Below are 19,490 nucleotides of genomic sequence, written 5' to 3' on the forward strand. Positions count from 1 at the left end.
GACTGATGGCAGGGCTGGGGCACAGCAGCATGGCAGTCTCATGCTGCTGTACATGGCCCTGGGCTAAAAAGGATAGTCAGTCAGGAAGAATTTTCAGCCAACACTGTGTAACAGAAAATGGCTGTGATCTCCTGAGGAAGGGAAAGAAGAAAAACCCAGCCACAAAGCATTCTCAGTACCAATTTGTGACAGCTGCCCCACTCCAAAAACAGTATGAGGATGCTTCCTTGGCACCCTCAGTGACCCTCTGAAATCACCGCTCTCATGGCTTACCCCCGAGCCACAGAAGCGTCCCAGACGGGGTGCAGTGCTGTCGTAACCATCGTAAATCTCCATGTAGTCATACCCACAGTCAGCCTCCTCCTCTATCTCAAATATATGGAATATTAGCTCCACTCCATAACCATCTTCAGCTACAATCACCCATTCACAGTTGACTTGACCTGGGTAGTTGTTGTCCCCATACTGAGCATGGGAATACAGATCCTTAGCTTGTACTTCAGCCTTTAAGAGCCCACCACACTCTGAAGGGAGAAAAGGACACAAAACAGTCTCTCAAAGTTCTTAGTCACAACAAAGACTCATCCCACTTTTGGGTCAGTCATGAGCAGAGAAGACCTCCAGCTTGAAGTGCAATAGGAAAAGTAACTAAACACTGCACCAAACTACAATAAACCAGTGAATTCTACAGTCACCCATGAATCCAAAGACCCACAGAGCTTAGAGGAACTTGGTTTTTTTTTTGGTACAGAACACATGTGGAAAGAGGTGATCAGTTTAGACTGCAGGATAGGGTTCTTGACACATACTCTGGGAAATTTTATTGTATAAGAAAGCAATCGCTTTGCTCTTTGCATTTGTCCTGTAGATGAAATTGTCCTGACCCCAAGGATTTTGTCAGCAGGAAGCGGAAGCACATCAGAAAACTGGTGACCAAAACAATCCTCTTCTGCCCACAATGCACAGAAGTAGCCCTGTGTTTGTGTGGAACGTGCGTGCTTTAGCAGAGTTTTCCTGCAGCCAATGAGGAAGACACTTCTTCACCAGTGTCACGTGCACGGCCGCTTCAAGCATGTTTCATCTATTTACAGTGGCAGGGATTTCAAAGAAATGAATGCTGGCACAACACACCCACCTCTGTGCTGCACAGATAGGAGGATCAAGCTGTGTCTGTCCCCAGCACAGCTCTGCTTCTACCACAATCAGTCTAATCTGGGCCTGTTCCAAGGGTGGGCCAATACATGGGCTAAATTGCATTACCTCCTTTTCCAATGGTTGATGTGGAACAAAAGGGATTATTGCTCAACCAAATACCTCAATTTTAACAAAAGAGCCTGAACAGGAATGTCCAATACCAAGAGAATTTGGAGCTGTTGTGGGAGCTGGTATTTATGGTATGACACTGGCAGTGGTCTGGGAACTGAATATACACCACTTAAAATTTAGGCTGAGCTTATTTAGGAGAAAGGTGTGTCTGTTTTTACCTAGTAAACAATGTAGTGAGACTTGATGACATCTTTTAGCACTGGGGTATTGGCAAGCAACCATCTTACCTGTGCTGTGCTTTGCCTGGAAACCTCTCCTTTGCACAGAAGCATCGGAGTAAAACCTGAGGAACATCTTGTTGGTAGAAGCCACTACAGGGTCTGGTTTCTTGCTGCCACAGAAGCGGCCAAGAATAGGTGACTTGCTGTTGGGCCCATCGTACATTTCTAAGTGGTCATAGGCACATTCCTGGTGCTGCTCCATCTCAAACTCATTGAAGGTCTAGAGCAAGAATATGGAGAATTAAGACAGTTGTAAATCTGACTATGCAATTTAGCATACGGTGAAATGGCAAGTGAGAAACAGATCAGATGGTACATCTCTCCCACTCTCCCCACACACTAAAACAGAATAATGTGCTTTCAGACAAGAGTGATCTCAAGGTGGCAAAGATAAGAACTCCATATCAGTGTGCTGTGTTGCCTCAGCCTTGCTGCCTCACATGGGTGCATTATCAACAGTTATCAACTGCAAGCCTTATAGCACTTATTTTTCTGGCTGGAAATTCTGCCCAGCACACCAGAAGGGCAGTTCTGTAATATCACTTCCACTAAGCACAGGGATTATTTCTCCCACTACGAGGGCCATCTGCACAGCTTTGGGCATGTCCTGCCATTTGCATCAGGCCCATGTAAAATGGGCCTGACACCTCTCCCTCAGAGGGGCTGGGGGCTGGCTCAGCCACCACCTTATGTAGAAATGGCCCCAAGAGAGTGGCTCACAAGGAGGGGGAGGGGTGGGAGGGCATTTATGCCATCTATTTACATAGGGAAATACTCTACAGCTGTCATCCGCTGGAGTCTCCTCCAAGCTGCCTCTCCTTTGCTTTGTGTCCCTCTGAGATCTGCCCTTTTGCAAGCCAGGGCAGCCTCCCAGAAAAACTCTCCTCCAAGAGCCCCAGACAGGACCTGAGGGCATCAGCCTCCCACTCACAGAGTGGTGGTGGGAAGTCACTTCAGCTCCTCACAACCCAGCCTGCCTCCTGCCTCACACGCCCGCTCTCTGGCTACTCACTACTTTCACTCGGTGGCCAGGTGTTGCAGAGATGTCCCAGGTGCACTCTTTCCGGCTGGGATACTTGTCAGGCCAGTTGGGACTGCTCATCATTCCCTCTGCACCACTCAGCTTGTGCTCACAACCAGCTTGGGAGAGAGAAATTGCATTGGGGCAAGTCTCACATGGCAACCCTGTAGTGTCCCACATGGTCCTCTCTGCCCACTGAGACCCTCTGCAGGGCAGAGATATGGAAGGCTTCAGTCACCAAACAGGACCTTTTAGAATTACTCCATAGTTCTGGTGGGTTTGTCCAATACTTATTTTAAGCTAACCTGACGATGGTGAAAGGGACCATCTCACTTCCCTGTGCCTCATTAACCTAACCTATGTCTTCACACCCTAATCTATTCTCCTGCTCCTTCACCTCATCTGCCCTGTTCCTAGGGCCATGATGTCAGCTCCTCCACGGCGTTGATTCTGGTGCTATCTCAGCCTTGCATTGTTTTGCCAATTTGGAGAGCTTTATCAGCTCACGGAGAGGTCAGACAAGGACCAGAGACCATATATAGGAAAGCCATGGGATAGGGGTGCAGGAAGAAAGGTAGTTTTGGCATCAGCAAGTGGTTAGATCAGCCCATCCTTTCTCTTCTGACTCAAACACAATAATTAAAATCAAGCAGCAGTGACCAGTCTAATGATGATGTCCCACAATTGCTCCTTCTGCAAGTCAAATTTCTCATCCCCACCCTGTCCATCCCCTGTAGGCATATAGAGAGTAAGACTGGGAAATGGGAATGGTCCTATTTCTAGCCAGTTTTGCAGCTAGCTGGGGCTTTTTCACTGCCCTTGCCTGGTAAGCTGTACAAATTTCCTTTCACAGGGCACAGAGCAGGAAGTGCCCTGAACCAAAAGGCGTTTGAAGAACCTTGGCATGCCCAAGGACAGGAGTGGGGACGTTACCTTCTTTACAGTCATGGCCGTTTTCATGCAGCACAAAGCCATTTCTGCACTGGCACATATAGCTCCCAAAGGTGTTGATACATTCGTGCTGGCAACCACCATTGTCTTTGGAGCATTCATCCTTGTCTGGGCAGGATCAAACCAACAAATACTGAGTTAACAGTGACACAGGCTACCACAGTCACCAGCTGAGAGCCCCATACCCAGGCTGGCAGATAGCAATGCAAGCCTCCAACTCTACTGCTGGATTAGTCCAGTCAGCTTTTTAGCCCAGATCCTAATCTCTTCAACTGCCTCACATTCCATAAAATGTATCTCAAATGTGTTCTATTTTATAATGTAAGTTTATTGGTTAAAGACTCCTGTCTAAAAGAAACCTAGAGCAGCATCTCATTCTTTAAGAATAGAGCCCAGGAAAATCATCACACAAATTCACTAGCCGAGGTAAAAATCTACTTCATATTTGCAAGTTCTTATGTGCTCTGGTGAGCCTCCATTTCTAAACAGCTCTGTCTGAGCACAAACAACCAGCTGATGAAGAAGAGCTAAGGTATGAGCTGCTCCCTGAAGCTGAAATATGCCCCAGTGGATCTTGACTCCTGTGTGTTCAGGACTATGCATTCCTCAGTCTCACTTTCTGAGCATAGGATCTGCTCATGCTTTCCAGTTCACTTTAATTTATGAGAAGTTTATCTCTACTTGGGATAATGCCCTCCCTAACGCCCTCCCTAGAACTCATTAAATTCTTCTGTCTCCTCACTCCCAAACGTATTTCTAGATGAATCATGCCCACCTCATCCTTCCTCCTGTACAATTTAATAAGTCAAAGCCTTAGTCCCGATTCTACTCTGCACCTGTCCTAATTCAAGGCTGTTTCGCCTGATCATTCTCCTCAAAAGCATTAATACTCCTAGGCCTCTGCTGAAGAGACATAACGAAATTGAATTTCTGCTTCCAAATGACATACAGTTAACCTCCAGAACTGCCTGCCAACAAGGTACATCACTGACAAATGACTGACAACAGGATGAAAAGCTTCCACTAGTACATGCTGCTTTGATGGGAATGATTACTATATAGAACACTACTGGAAATTTTCTAAATCTTCTAGTTTCAGAGGAAAAAGCTTTCCTCTAATCTTCTAGGGACAGAAATAACTTCCAGGGTTAGGCTCCACATTGCTTCCTGCTGTAGAATGACTGGAGGCAATGATGGAACTCATACATCTTGCTGACACCACACTATGAAACTGGACCATACACTGCACTGATAACCCAAGATGAAGGTAACACAGACCAGAACAACCATGCTTTTAGATTTAATGAACCAGGTCAGGCTCTGACAGGACGTTGAAGAAAGTTTACCAAAACCCAGAGGTTCAGTCAGAGGAGACAGGTAAGCAAATGAAAGAATACAGTCACATACCAGAGAAGTAGTGAACTTTAAAGCCTTTCTTGGAGACCGTGTTGTCAGATTTGAACTCCAGTCTCATGTTGTTGCCATATGATGTGATTACTTCAGGCTTCTCTGAGCCACAGAATTTGCCATGTAGCTTGGAATCAGAAGCCAGCTCACTACGAACCTCAACATAGTCATATTTACAGACCTGCCAAGAGAGGAAGAGATTTCTCAGTTCTGCGGCCTTGGAACAGAGCATTTCAGAGGAAGGGGACAGAGAAGAAACAGAAACAGCCTTGTACTCAAATACACTCCTAACTTGCCCAAAATCTCATCTGTCAGTTTTCTCACCCCTTGGCTTGCTGCCCTGATCTTAAAGGATGGGTGTGTTTTTCAAAGTAGGTAAGGTTCATTGAATTTAGCAAAAGTAATTATTTCCACCTTATCCAGGAAGCTGGCAGTGTTGAATGAACTTTAGCAGCCTCCTGAATTATGGAAGTGCCACTGCTCCCATTTACAGTAGGGAAACAGACCTGAATGCTTTGTTCAAACTTCACTGTGCATGGCAGAGAACAGACTCTTTTACTATCATTTCCTTTACCATTGAAGAACTCTACTTCATTGTTCATTTCCAACTATTTTCCCGCAAAAGCAGCACTGGGGAGGTGGGAGGCGGGACACCTATTAGGGATGGAAAATACCTACAATTATGCAAAATTAGTAGAGAAAAGAAGCCCATTGTGCTGGTTTTGGCTGGGCTACATTAAATTTTCTTCACGGTGACTGGTACTGGGCTGTGTTTTGGATTTGTGCTGAGAAAAGGCTTGATAAAATCAAAGCATTTTGATACTGCTGAGCAGGAGATGCACGGAGTCGAGACGTTTTTTCGCTTCTTGTACTGCTCCATCAGTGAGGAGATTGGGGGTGCTCAGGGAGCTGGGAGGGGACATGGCCAGGACAGCTGATCCTCACTGAACAAATGGATATTCCATACCACTGGACATCAGACCAGTATATAAAGTGGGGGTGAGTAGAGGGAAGAAGGAGGAAGAGAAGACATTTGGAGCGACATTGTCTTCCCAAGTAACCATGTGTGATGGAGCCCGGCTCTCCTGGAGATGGCTGAACACCTGCCTGCCCATGGGAAGTAGTGAACTAATTCCTCATTTTTCTTTGCTTGCGTGAGTGGCTTTTGCTTTATCTATTAAATTGTCTTTATCTCAACCCATGAGTTTCTCTCACTTTTACCTTTCTGATTCTCCCCCCCATTCCCCTGGGGGAAAGTAAGTGAGCAGTTGTGTGGTGCTTAGTTGCCAGATTGGGTTAAACCATTGCACCCACTTATAAGAGAACAGCTTTAATCCTTCCACTCCATAGAGAAAGCAAATCCAGACTTCAAGGAGAAGAGTCACTGTTATTGGTGTAATTACACTGAGGGTGGGAAAACAACCAGGAGCTCCACCAGTAAGACAGAGCCTTCTCTTCCTTGTACCCCAAGGATTTATCCAGCTCTGATTTAGCCAGTAGTCCCACCTCTGAGATGCAGGGACTGGTTACGTACATCATTGCCTTCCAGCTCAAACACTTCGAACTGCAGAGAGATCCGGTACTGGGCTGGAGCTACCACCTGCCAGACGCAGTTTTTGTTAGTAGGATATTCCTTGGGCCATCCAGGGCTAGTAATGGTCCCATTGAGCTTGGTGATGAAGCCCCCACAGGCAGCTGGAGAGGCAATAAATGAACACAAGTTTTACTTGGTTCTGTTCAGACACACAGATTGGGCCACAGTGTTAACTAGCAAATGAACCAAATGCTGGTTGGTGGCACATTTCAAATCCCAGCCTCCACAACAGGCTTAAAATGCTGGGAAGTGTGAAGGAGACAGAAACTTCACCTGCAGTAAATCACCAGTCAAACACACCCAAGGAGGCTATGGCCCTGAGAGCCACCATGTAAGACTAGTTTGTTTTTTAATCTCTCTCCTCGGGCTTACTTGACATGCACAACACAGTTGTAAAGCCCAGCTTGGTAAATTCACCTACACTCTGTGCTACAAACCTTACTATTTTAAGTTTATCAGTAATGGAATAATTATAAGATAATGGAATCATAGGGAAGACATTCCTGTCAACTCTTCAGTGGTTTATTATATTTGGACTGCATCATCTCTAGGGAAAGCTGAAGGCAAAGTCAAGACTTAGATGTATTATCCCATATCCTTTAAAAATTTAAGACATCTCAGCTTCATCTTCTTGTGGGAGGGCAGGGCTATTATCTCAAAGGAGTAAACTTCAATTTGCTGCAAAATTCTATTTGCAACAAAGCTTTTTTTTTTTTTCTTTCTTGCTGTTTCTTGAGAATAATGAGATATAGCCACATCTTCAAAACCCACAGGGATAAAAGCTTTCTGTGTCTTGTTCCCAGCATCATTTTGCATTAAGGGGACTAACCCTAACCCAAGGGAGCACCTTCAATATAAACAGAGTAGCAAGCAAGTGGTTTTGGAGGAAAAAAAGCAATTTACTCTGATGTACACTGCTACGGTTTCAAAGACTATCCTTTCTGTTTTGCCCACAAATGAAGTTTAAAATAGGAGGTTAAGAGTGAAGTTCAGAAAAAAACCCTGCCAAGCTATAGCAACTTAGCAACTGGCTTGCTAAAACTACAAGAAATTATGCAAAAAAAAAAAAAAGCTTTTAAAAGCCTTTTGCACGCACCTGACTGCCCTCACCAAGCTGATAGCACTCTTACCCAAACAGTTTGACAAAAGCAGAAGTCAGGGCGAACCAGGTGGTATTGAGAGCATGTGGAACTCCCTAAAAGTCCCTACAGACAGAGTTTTGAGAGAAGAAAAATGGAAAGCTCACACAAACACCTTCTATTATAGACATGGGATTTTTTTTATTTCATGAAAGAGGAAGGAGGAAAATTCTCTACAGTGTGGAAAAGCCTGTTTTGCATGCAAACAAAACATTGATATTTTATTATATGAAGTAAATTCCTTTATGAAAAACAAATAAATTCAGTGTTAGATTGAAATAATTTGGGCCACTCAATGGTTAGGTTGTAATGCCTGCTTCCCTTATGTTGCACTGTGGGAGATCTGGTCTGAACAGCAATCTCTGGCCATGAAGGACAACTGGCTTTAGGGATGATTAGCGGTATAAATTAGAGAATTTTCAGGGTTTTTTGAACCAAGACTTGTTTTTCAATGGAAGATGTAAACAAAACCAAAAATATCAGTTGGGGGAAAATAAAGTGAAATAAAGAGGATGGAGGGGTAAAGAAAATCACTTCCAAGACTGTTCAATTCCATTTATAGCTGTAGTACCTCTCCTAGAGTCAGATGGCTCAATCTATGGGTTACTTACCTTCACAGCTCTTTTTATCAGCTGTCAACTCATAGCCAGGCTCACAGGTGCATTTGTAACTGCCCAGTGTGTTCTCACAGTGCTGCTCACACCCACCATTGTCTGGCAGAGAACATTCATCCATCTCTGTCAGGAGAAAACCAGAGCAAGTAGCACTTTCCTGACCACCCGAACACCCTGATTTTCCTCATGCAACCCTTCTAGACAGAAGGAACAGAGCCCTGACTGCTGAGCAGGCACTGCAGCAAAGCTCACAAGTGCTGAAATACTCCTAACACCAGAACCATAAAGGACTGCCATTACTGCTACTAGCCAACTATGCTTTTTCTAGACACAACCAGGAAAACTGTATCCTGTAAAGACTTCATTGCCTTTTGTTCTCATATGCCATTTTTTGGCTTTGTTTTGTTTGTTTTAAATTCCTCACCCTCTTGAGTAACTTGAGCTACCAGGAAGCAACCCACTATGGCACACACAGTAATGGAGCTGAGGGATGTGATACCCCATGGAACAGGGTGCTGCAAAGGAGCTGGCAGGACATGCAAGTATTTGCCTTTTCACAGGCACATGAACTCTTGCTGTCCTAGACTCTGAAGTCAGGTTCTTCAATCACATCTCAACAACCTGAACTGACATTTTAATACAAAGACAGGCACTGGCTTCTAACCCTGACCCCTGATTCCACATGCATCCCTTAATAGATGGTTTTATTAACGTGGCTGTGGTGGGTTAGCCTGAGCTAGCAGCCAAACTCCCATCTTGCTGTTGGTTTATTCCCTGGCCTGCCACTCCCATGGAATGAGGAAGAAAACAGGAAGAATAGGAGCAAGAAAGTTCCAGGTTGAGCAGACAATTGATACACCAATTACTGTTCTGTTCAAACAGACTCAATTCTGGGGAATTTAACTTAATTTACTGCCAATTAATATAAATATTTGAGTGCTGGTTTAGGTATGAGGAAATCAAAACTGAAAACAAATACGTTAAAACACTTACAGAAAACATCTTTCTGCTTCCCTTTTTTGGCTTAACTTCACTCCAAGCCCCTCTCCCCCTGCCTTGTACAAGTTACACTCAGCCCCTTCAGCAAAGCCACGGGTGTGCAAAGGCAGGAGGGGATGGGGAGCCACAGGCAGTACATGACCCTGCTGCTTCTTCTCATTCTTCTCCCCTGCTCCAGGTAGATGAACTAACACTTCGACCACATAAAAATGGGCTGATGATGATACAAACAATTTGTTTCTAAAATGAAGATAACTAACAAGAAGAATCCTGGAGGTATCCACGATTACCTGACCGGGTGGGCATGAGGTAATTGCTCTCCATATCTTCCTGGCAAAGCATCTTGTTTGTTACCAATGGCTTACCCTCTAAGCTGATTGCAGGTTTATTTTCTCTGAAAACTTAGACATTACCATTACATGGTCTCACAAAGCATAGCATTCAATTCCATCCTTAACTCTGATATTTTAGGCTAAGTTATTTTCTTTCAGTGTTGTAAGACATTTAATTGAAGCTCTATTCCTTTCCTTATTCATTAAGGCAAAGCTCAATTGAGTTCATTGCTCAATCAGCTATGAGAAGCAGTCTGAAGAGTGCCTGCAGAGCCATCTAATTTACTCCCTTTGCTCACGGGGTGTCTCACAATCCCCCTGGATATGGAGGTAGAGACTGCAGACCTCAGATTCCAGCTTGAAACTCCATGTGCAGCCTGTACATGTGTCTACACAGCTTTTGCACACAGACATCAGCTCTGTCCATGATGCAAGCTGGCTAGAAATTATGCAGCTATGACTACTATGATGCCTGGTTCAAGCAAAACCACTTTGCTCCTCAGCTGAATGCTGCTCCTCAGCATTTACTGGCACGGGCTTAGATTTGCTCTAACCAAAAATGCTGTAACCACAAGCTACATGGTTTCTGATTCAAATATGAAAAATTCAAGCAGACACTGAAAGATCTAGTCTGCCAGCAAAAACTCCACAGAAAATACCTGTCTCCAATTGCACTAGTGTACAAGTTCAACATTTTTACATTAAAAAAAAAAAAAAACAACCCACAACCAAATTTATTTCTGCCTATCTGCATCACAGAGAAAGAACTTCAGGTTCAGGTGTATAACTTTCTTCCCCTATAGACTTGTAGGTGAAACTCAGATTTTAGAGAATGACTTGCTGTGTCTTCATGTAGTTCTAATCTTGAAAGACATCTCTGCCACAGTTAGCCTGCGCTGTTCACTCCTGAAAGGGCCAAAATATCTTTAAGAAGAAATATTCTCTGAGCCTTTATGGAACCTGAGAAATTTAAACAAGGAAACCTAGGTACTGTGAGACCAGTCCAGGGACTGAGATCAAATGTGACAGTACTTGCCAGTGATCTTGCAATCACCCTTTGTCACAGTCCATTAAGACCTCTCAAATTTATGGGTGAATATAATCTGTGAATTAAACTTTATTTACCTTTTTTTTTTTCCACTTAAGTGCATGGTTTAAGAATTATGGGTTACAAATTATGACATTTTATTCCTTGAATGGTGAATAAGTGAATTCATAGGATAGACTAGTCTAAGCCAAGAGGATTGAGCCTTGACATGTTTGTTTTAAGTCTTAAGTTAATGAAATAAAGTTTAATTCACAGAGTACATTCTCCTGAAAATTTGAGAAACCTAAATGGACCATGATAATCTTCATACGAGACAAAAGTTAAGGTAGAAATAAATAAAGGACTTATGTAATCCAAATATTGGCATTGCAACTATTATTTCTGTACAAGTGCAACTGAACTTAAGATAAACATGACTGTCTGACCCCCAGCAGCTCCACAGGTATTTTCCCAAACAGGTAGATATTGCCTCTATCAAGTCACCAGGATGCTGGCAAAGGGCCATTTCTAGGGTCTAGCTCTTAAAAAAAAAAAAAAAAAAAAAAATTAAAATCTTAGTCTTACATCTTCCTGAAAAGAATCTCAGTTTAGGAACACATTTGTCTCCTAAAGGTTTCAGTATTCTTTTACTGGGACTCTACTTGCATTTAGATTTATCCTCTCTCCAGAAGTTTCTTTTGGAATAGAACTTAAGCAGAGAGCTGTTTTTAACACTCCTTGTACAGTATTAGTACTTCTTTGAAAATGTCAGTGTCCTCTGCTATGGCTAAATGGAGGTGACATTCCATCCAGCTGTGCAACATTTATGCTGACACCAGCCCAGCAGAGTTGATTTCTGTCCTAATCAGGGAGGAGGTGTTTCTGCCTAAGCATCAGCCCCTCCACAGTCTCATAGCAATCTGTACATAAATTGGATATTTGCAAACCAACTGTTCAAAAAAATGCTAAGTACAAGTAGATAGAATGATAATGTGTGAATTGATAGACAGAATGAATTGATTTGTGGATGGCAGTGGCTTAAGGGATGAATTGTCCCCAGTTTTGACTGTGAGAGGTATTAGATCACATACCTTTAAAGAAATTTGCTGCAAAGCCTGCTTTATTAATGGTTGCATCAGATGCAAACTTCATCCATACTTTGTTTGAGCTGGATTTGATGTCTGCTGGCTTCTCATAGCCACAGAAGCGGCCGATGAGCGGGCTCTGCTCCGTGAGGCCGTCTCGGATCTCCAGGTAGTCGTAGGAGCACGCATCGTGCCATTCGATCTGCAGCGGGAAGAGCGTGTGTCTGTACCTCACTGGTCAGAGTTCTTCAGCCAGGCTAGTGACACAGTTAGACTCTGGCCACAGACCAGCTCCCCAAACAACTGGCTACAACTAAGTACTTGCTGTGGCTGACACTGAGCTCTTCTGCAGCTCAAATTGCATTTGAGCCTAGGCACATCTCAGTTCTGCCACTGCTTTGTGGCTATCCTGCAGTCAAACCCAGTCCCTGACCATCTACAAACTGCTTCTGCAAGAAACAGAGCAGAACAACTGCAAATAAAAAGGTTCAAGGAATAGCCATGGTGAGGTAGTAGTGTCAGCCCTTTACAGGACAAGCATGGTGAGTGTACACAAGCCACACGAGCCTGTGGGACAGATGAGATTTATGCACCAACCAAGGTCTTGCCCACTCCTGTCTGTGACTTAACATCAGCAATCCGAGACTGATGACTGGCATGTGGCTAAGAGTGGAAGACATCCTATAACCAGCAGAAGAAAACTTTTTGTGACCTCTTCAAAGTCTGTCTGCTATCTGGGAACATGATGTTTCTTTGGGGAGTCACATCCTGCAATCTGACAAGTCCCAGTGACACCAACAAGAGTTGTTTTTGATTGTGACCATTTACTTCCATTTGACCAGAGTGAAAATTTAAGGACTCATGAGTCCCTGTCTAACATCATCAACACTTTTGAGTTCCTTCTAATTCCTTCTGTCTAGAGTAACAGTTTCTGAAAACTCTGCATATTTTAAACTTCAAAAATCAAAACCTTTGAGCAAACATCTGGTAAAGTAAATGGTACTCTGAAATAGACAAAATAATTTTTTATTATTACTATTATTATTATTATTATTATTATTATTACTTTCTTCTTCATTTTAAATGGTTTGTAGAGGCAAAATAATATCTTTAATATAATATGCAACGACATTTCTCACCTCAAAGGCTTGGAAGGTGATTCCTATGTGAAAACCCTCAGAAACTGTGATCTTCCAGATACACTCTTTGGAAGGTCTGTAGTCATCTGGGTAATTGGGAGATTGGATCTGGCCAGCATCTTTGTGTATTTCTCCACCACAAATAGCTTCACAAAAAAGAAACAGCAAACCCATGAGATTGCAAGTTTCTCTCTAGGTAAAGCCCACTCCACATACACCTTTTTCATCAAATCTGTTTCAGTATTGCTTACTATACAAAGGCAACACACAAGTCATATTTTTAACATTTTGTCTTATAACAGTGTCTCCTATCTTGCTGTCCTGATGTCCTCAGAAGGTGAGCTCACTGGGACAGAGATTTTTTTATACATTTGTGTTATTCACACTCCTGCTCACCTTCATATCTGCTTGAAACCTGCTACCAGCACAAAGAACCAAGAAAAGCAGGGGGTGAGAGTGTGGGAGAGGGGAGAAGTTGCAAATCTAATCCAGCCACACGATGGCAATACTAACAAGCACAACTTGAGTTGTTCATCACCAGATCATCAGGCTGACTGCTGTGCATGAAAAATTAAGCTTTACTGCCAAATATAAGAGTAAGTTTAAATACCAAAATAGAAAATTTAATGGAAATCTAGTTTAATACAAAACTAGTGAATATCTTGAAGACAACAGCAGCTCAGCAAAATTTTCTGCAAGACTATGTAAGAAATGAAAGTAAGATCACAGGCTAAAACCAGCGTTACCCATGATGCATGACACATCTACAAAACACATGAATGTTTTGGCTGTGCCTGAAGTCAAGGAAACAAAAAGCACCAGCAGAAAGAACAAGAGAGCTGCTACTGCAATGACACCTGCCAGATATCAACCATCCTCACCCTCGGCTTCTCCCCAAAGGCACTTCATTAGCAATTCAGATATGGGTCTCCATGTAGTGTCCTGCACTGGGCACACTCTCTTGGTCTTGCATTGTAAACTGCTAATGTAACAGAGTTAAAAGCACTGCTTCATTAGTGCAGCTAATTTCTGTCTTACAGAATCAGTGCTAAAGTAGCACCAAAAAGTTGCACCCAAAAATTCAGCTGCAGAGCACAATTTTGATTGCAATTTGGGTTCACATATCCAGAGCTACAAGTGGTGCTTGAGAAAACCTCTGAAGGACCCTTTAAAAACTGTCTCCCCCACCCAACAGAAAAAGGCCCTCGAGAGCAGAGGACTTTTTTTCTAAGAGCCATGAAACTGACAGCATACAAATAATATTTTCTCTATCCACTGCAGAAGTTCACACTGACACACAGCTGAGTGTCAACTATAAAATGGAAAGAACACCTACGGATGGAGCCCGAGCAGATGGCAATGACGGCACCCTCGGGGCTGCCAGCAGTGCTGTAGGGCAGAACCACCAGCATCTTCCCATCTTAAATCTCATGAAAGAAAGGGAACAGAATGACTGAACTAAGAGGACACTTTCACTACATAAACTGTCATTTAGGATCAAGTCTGTCATCATCTGGCTGCATGCTTCTGCCTCTTTTCTCCCATCTTCTGAAAACCTTTAGGGACGAGACTTGGAGGAATTCAAACCCAAAAATCAGTCCTCACCCACAGTTTCCAGAAAAGTTCAGAGGCATGAGCATTCATATACACTGTCACTTAAGCAGGAGACAGAGAAGCAGTGCTAAATTTGAGGGAGGAGGTCAAAAGAAATAGAGGAACTAACAGCATCAGAGAAAGATTTTGGACAAAAATTGAAAGAAAATTAAACAATTATATGCAATCCCTCCTGGAAATAAAAACTACCTTTATTGCTTAAGCACAGAAGTCACAAAACACCTGAGCAAGCCACTTTCCAAAGGGCAAAAGAAACCAGACAGTATCAGAATTTGCCTAAGAGGGAAATAGGGATTAAAGAAGACTTTTGGAAAAACTCTTATTTCAGCAAATAAATTATGGAGAAACATGTAGATAATCTCTCTACCTGCTGTTCTGACAAGAGGAGGCTGAGATATCCAATGCTTAAGCATTCCATTCATCATCCAGAGATAAGAATGAAACCGTGCAATGAGCCATCACTGTGTCTGTAGTACAAGCTGGTTTACACCAGTCATACTCTGTGCTTGCTCTCAGGCAAAGCCATGGATTTGACTGCCTTACAATGGGAAATTTCCTGCAGGAAAGGGTTATATAAAAAGCCACTCTTGAAGAGGCAGGAAAATATGAACTTGGAGTTTGTTTGACCACTAGATGCGCATTCCACCTTCCGTTGCTCTATTCAAAAATCAAGTGAAGCAAGCTCATATTTACTAAATCTTTAGGGATCACTTATTAATCAACAGGAAATATGGGAAATTGTCAAGGGAAAACAAAGTCACTTTGCAAAGTGACTTTGGAATGCAGCCAATGCAATTTTTTTTCTTCCAACACTATTTAGCAATATGAAGGATGATGCCATACACACTAATTTGATCACTTCTAATTCCAACAAACTGCTATAAAGGGGGTGTTACAAACCACATGGTCCAGCCAACAGCTGCTTTTCAGGAGAGATGTTTAAAAAAACCCAACATCAGGCAAGCTACTTCAGTCTCTGGGGCAACAATTCCTGCAGAAACCAGATATTTCTCCTGTGAAAGAAATTTGTCAGCCCCAAGCTGCTGTGAAATCCTCATATGCTTTATTTGTACTTCCCCAACAGTCCTATGTTTGCTTCACTTCCCTCTGTTAGCATCATTATTCATGAGTTTATGGGACACTTGGGCACTGGGCTTCCAGCATTATGCTTGTTCCTGTGGCTGAAGAAAGAAGGTGATGCAATGTCGGTATCAATACAGTCAACCTCAATACTGGTGACAACACTGGTATCTCTAAAAAAAAATGCCTGCTGCCCAGAAAACAATGAGGGCTTTTAATACATTTTAGAATCATTACTGCAAAAAAACCAAGCATATATGGAAAAGGGAAGTTACTGATTTTTAATGACTGTGGTAGTATTGTTCTTCCACTGAAGTGGTTTCATCATCTCAGTGCTATGCAAGTTTCTAAAATACCTGACCTATAGAAGATCTGACATGCTAATTTCCAATTTTCTACAAAGAAGAAACAAAAGACTAATCTTTGAATTTGAGAAAAAAACCTCAACCAAACAAACAAAACCACCCCAAGACAATCTGCATTGAGTGATACAAAATGTATGATCCCAAACAGAACTTTGCCTGTTAAAATACTAAAAGAAACTCTTGCTCCATACACTGCTGCTTGCAGGGGCTGGTTAGACCAAACAGAACCTGGCCTAAGCATGGAAGCTATTGCTTTGTGTTCCCATCTTGTTGTGCCCCTCAATATGGGATAATACAGTTGGAAAATTCATGCCTTGTCTACTGAAACAAGCCACAAAGTCTGCCAATTCCCATGAAAACAAGGGCATAGCTGTATCTAACCACACAGTGCAGCAGAACTTCTGCTGATCCCATAAAACCCCTGCATCCTGTTCCATCCTCTCCCTACAACGCAGACTTCTGGCTAAGGGTTGTACCTTCATAGAGCACAAAGAAGCCTTTGCCCAGGATGTTACTGCTGCTCCGGAACTCGATCCACAGCCTGCTGTCCGTGGAGATTACTGGTTCAGGAATCTTATCACCACAAAATCTACCTAGAAGGCAAGAAAGCAACAATAAAGATCTCTACAATCTCCTGAGGAACAGCATAATGGGCACCTGTGACTCCGGGAAGCAAAGAGTCTGTGGTAAAGGAGTGTGCTTGTGTAAACACTCTCTCACTCCCATCAGCTGTGCTTTTGAAAAAATTTCTGTGTCCCCCCTTAATTAATTCATATGCTTTTCCATTATTAAGTGAATTAAAGTTCTCTTCAGCTGGGAGCAGAATCCAGTTACAGTTGAAGCCTCTATTGCCCTGGTAAATTCAAAAGGGCTCTTGTCTTGATCACATAATTGAGCAAATGAGCTACCATGGCGGGGGAAAGCATCCCCCTGTTCTTCTTGAGATGTGGCATTAGGGAATGTCCTTTCCACCTGATAAGCCTTGAAAACTCCTTCAGCACTTTGCACCCAGGAGCAAATACTCCAAGTCAAACCAAGGGCAGGACATGGCCATGCTGATGAGAAAAAAATCACTTATCTCATTCTCTGTTCAACAAATCCCAGTTAAACTTCTACAGTCATTTAATTTCTTTCAAGAGAAAGAGACCAGGAGCCATTCTGCTCCACAATTGCCCTAGCTTTGAGCTCTCTGGCATGTACCAGCACTGGTAAACTCCCAAATTTGCCAGTAGGAATGAATCCTGAAACAGAACAGCTGCAGATGGCGTCTGCAGCCTGGACAACCTCAACAACCCCAACTTGGTGCTCCTCCGTTGAAGCCAGAAGCTCCTCACAGAAACAGAGCAAGCACCAAGTGTGCACTGATAGGCAGGGACCTGCACTCGGGTCAGGAGCTTGCACAGAGCAAACATGGTTTTTCCCTGCAGCTGACATGGGCAAGGCTAAACACTGAATTCAACATGGTCTTGGCACCCTGTCCAACTGAATCCCAGTTGGAATCTGACAGAGGCAAAGAGCACTTCTTCAGGTTGAATTCAGTCAGAACAGCAGTGATAGGGATCCTGGCCTTCCAACACCAGGCAAAGGCATCTTTGAACAACTTCCACTGCGTACAAACCTGGTTAATGCCTTACCTTCAAGACAGCATCGTATTTCCCATTAACTAGCTGGGAATGGCAGTTTCACTACCAGCTTTTTTTTCTTGCAGAGTCACCCATCCAAATATTATCTTGGACCCAGCTTCACACAGCTACTATTGTGCCTCTAACCTGCCCAGTGCTGTCGGGGCAGTGTGACAGCCCAGCAGCATATCAATAGCATCCACCATCTCCACTCCCAAAGGGGATGCTAAAAACTGCATCAAGACTGCAAAGCTTCTTCCTCTAGGGACACTGAGCAACTTCCTCCTGGATTTAGCCTTGGAGTTTAACAAGGGTGTCAAGAAGAGGAAACACAGATGAGGAACGAGAATGAGCAAGCTCCTCAGAGTGTGATAAAGGGCCCATTCATAAAAAGTTATACACCATTTAAAGGCTGGGTTTTCACACACTTCCCTGGGAAAATATGCAGCACACATGTATTTTTTCTCTCCACAAGAAGCCCGTGCTTTCACAATTCACAGTAATCCCCCTCCTCACCCCCTGCTGAATTGCTGTCTGTCTGCCTCTCTGACCTAATTTCATGGGCTCAGCCCCATGCGGGAACCACGGCCACTCAGGCAGCGTCTCCTTCCAGATGGAAACACTGCCAAGTCCACCTGCACTAGGGGGACAGGGAGGTGCTTGGCTTCTGAAGTACCTTTAAATTACTCAGCAGAAAAAAAAAAAATAACGAGGAGCTAAGTTGCAGCTGCTGGAGCAATGTTACCTGACACATATGCAGCAGAGAACAGCAGTATTTGCTGCCAACCCCAAAACAGGCAGTAAAGAGTAAAACCAGCTGCCAACTGCCCTGAAAGGGAGGCCCATTGAAACCTGGGAAGCAGCATGGCTTCAGCCTCAGCACCTCACCTGGTACAAGGGCTGGGATGTCCAGTGGAGCCAAGGAGAGCACCCAAAGCTCCCTAAACCCTCTGACCCAATGCTCACTAGCCCAGCCCTGTGCTGCAGCATGGGGTGCAGCATCTCTAACAGAGCTGGGGATGATGCCAAACCTGATTGCTTCTTTCCTTTTAGGCACTGTTGCAGTGCCACATTTTACATCTTTGGGACACCAAGCTGAGGGGATGAGGTCAAGATCAGAGGCAGTGGCAAAGTAGGTGGGACTCTTGAACCATTCAGGGTGACAGAAGACTTGCAGTTATGATAGCAGGAGGCAGAGAAACAAGGAGGACACAGAGGAGCTGCACTTCTTAGAGATCTCCGGGAGGAGAAGCAGAGTGGAGTCCTTGCACAACTTGACATGGCATGGTCTAGCAAGTTCTCTGCTAGGACTAGAGAGGCTCAAAGTACAAATACTGTGTATTTGTAAACACAAATTCATGAGAAATAATGGCAGGAGCTCGGGTCAGGAGCTGTGCAGCTGCTTCATTCTGACTGCCTGACAGTTCTTCCCTAGACTTAGGAAAGAGCAGTAACAAAACTCCAGAGACTACATTTTTAGTCCCAGCCAGGGCCCTGGCTCACTTCCCTCCCTGCCTCATTTCTCAAGCTGGAAAAGGAAGGAATAAAACCTCTGTGACCACAGGGCTTGGAGCATGGATCATTGGGAGTGAATGCAGCACACCGACATCTCTGGATGGAGACACTAGGGGATGGCCAGTGCACAAGCACGACCTACGATCCTCAAAGTAAAGGAAAGTTTGTTTCTGTTTGTTCTCCCCACCCACTCTCCAAAGCATCAAGCAGAATACACAAAATTAAATTAAAATGAAACAGCTACTCACCCAATAACGGAGCCTTCCTCCAGTAGCCATCACGCACCTCCACATAATCATACCAGCAAAGGCGACTTTTAAATAAGTCCATGGATGTGAAATTTAACATAATCTGAAAGGGGAGAGTGCACATTTCTCTTTGAGGAGGGAGTTACTTTAAAGAGAAGACTCTACAGATTGTTTCATATTTCATTTTCACT

The 19,490-nt window shown here is 43.6% G+C and overlaps 1 protein-coding gene across 1 annotated transcript in view; it reads right to left on the reverse strand.

Moving 5' to 3' along the window:
• Nucleotides 1-19,490, reverse strand: part of LOC132329567 (tolloid-like protein 2) — a 31,816-nt gene that overhangs the window by 1,491 nt on the left and 10,835 nt on the right. The window contains exons 4-14 of the mRNA XM_059850767.1: nucleotides 19,300-19,402; nucleotides 16,391-16,507; nucleotides 12,856-13,001; nucleotides 11,723-11,918; nucleotides 8,271-8,396; nucleotides 6,461-6,621; nucleotides 4,927-5,107; nucleotides 3,502-3,627; nucleotides 2,560-2,687; nucleotides 1,554-1,767; nucleotides 274-524 (exon numbers count right to left, since the gene is read on the reverse strand). Of these exons, the coding sequence (XP_059706750.1) occupies nucleotides 274-524; nucleotides 1,554-1,767; nucleotides 2,560-2,687; nucleotides 3,502-3,627; nucleotides 4,927-5,107; nucleotides 6,461-6,621; nucleotides 8,271-8,396; nucleotides 11,723-11,918; nucleotides 12,856-13,001; nucleotides 16,391-16,507; nucleotides 19,300-19,402 (1,749 nt within the window). The remainder of the gene's footprint in view (nucleotides 1-273; nucleotides 525-1,553; nucleotides 1,768-2,559; nucleotides 2,688-3,501; nucleotides 3,628-4,926; nucleotides 5,108-6,460; nucleotides 6,622-8,270; nucleotides 8,397-11,722; nucleotides 11,919-12,855; nucleotides 13,002-16,390; nucleotides 16,508-19,299; nucleotides 19,403-19,490) is intronic.

The sequence above is a fragment of the Haemorhous mexicanus genome, chromosome 7 (assembly GCF_027477595.1).
Source record: "Haemorhous mexicanus isolate bHaeMex1 chromosome 7, bHaeMex1.pri, whole genome shotgun sequence".
NCBI lineage: Eukaryota > Metazoa > Chordata > Aves > Passeriformes > Fringillidae > Haemorhous > Haemorhous mexicanus.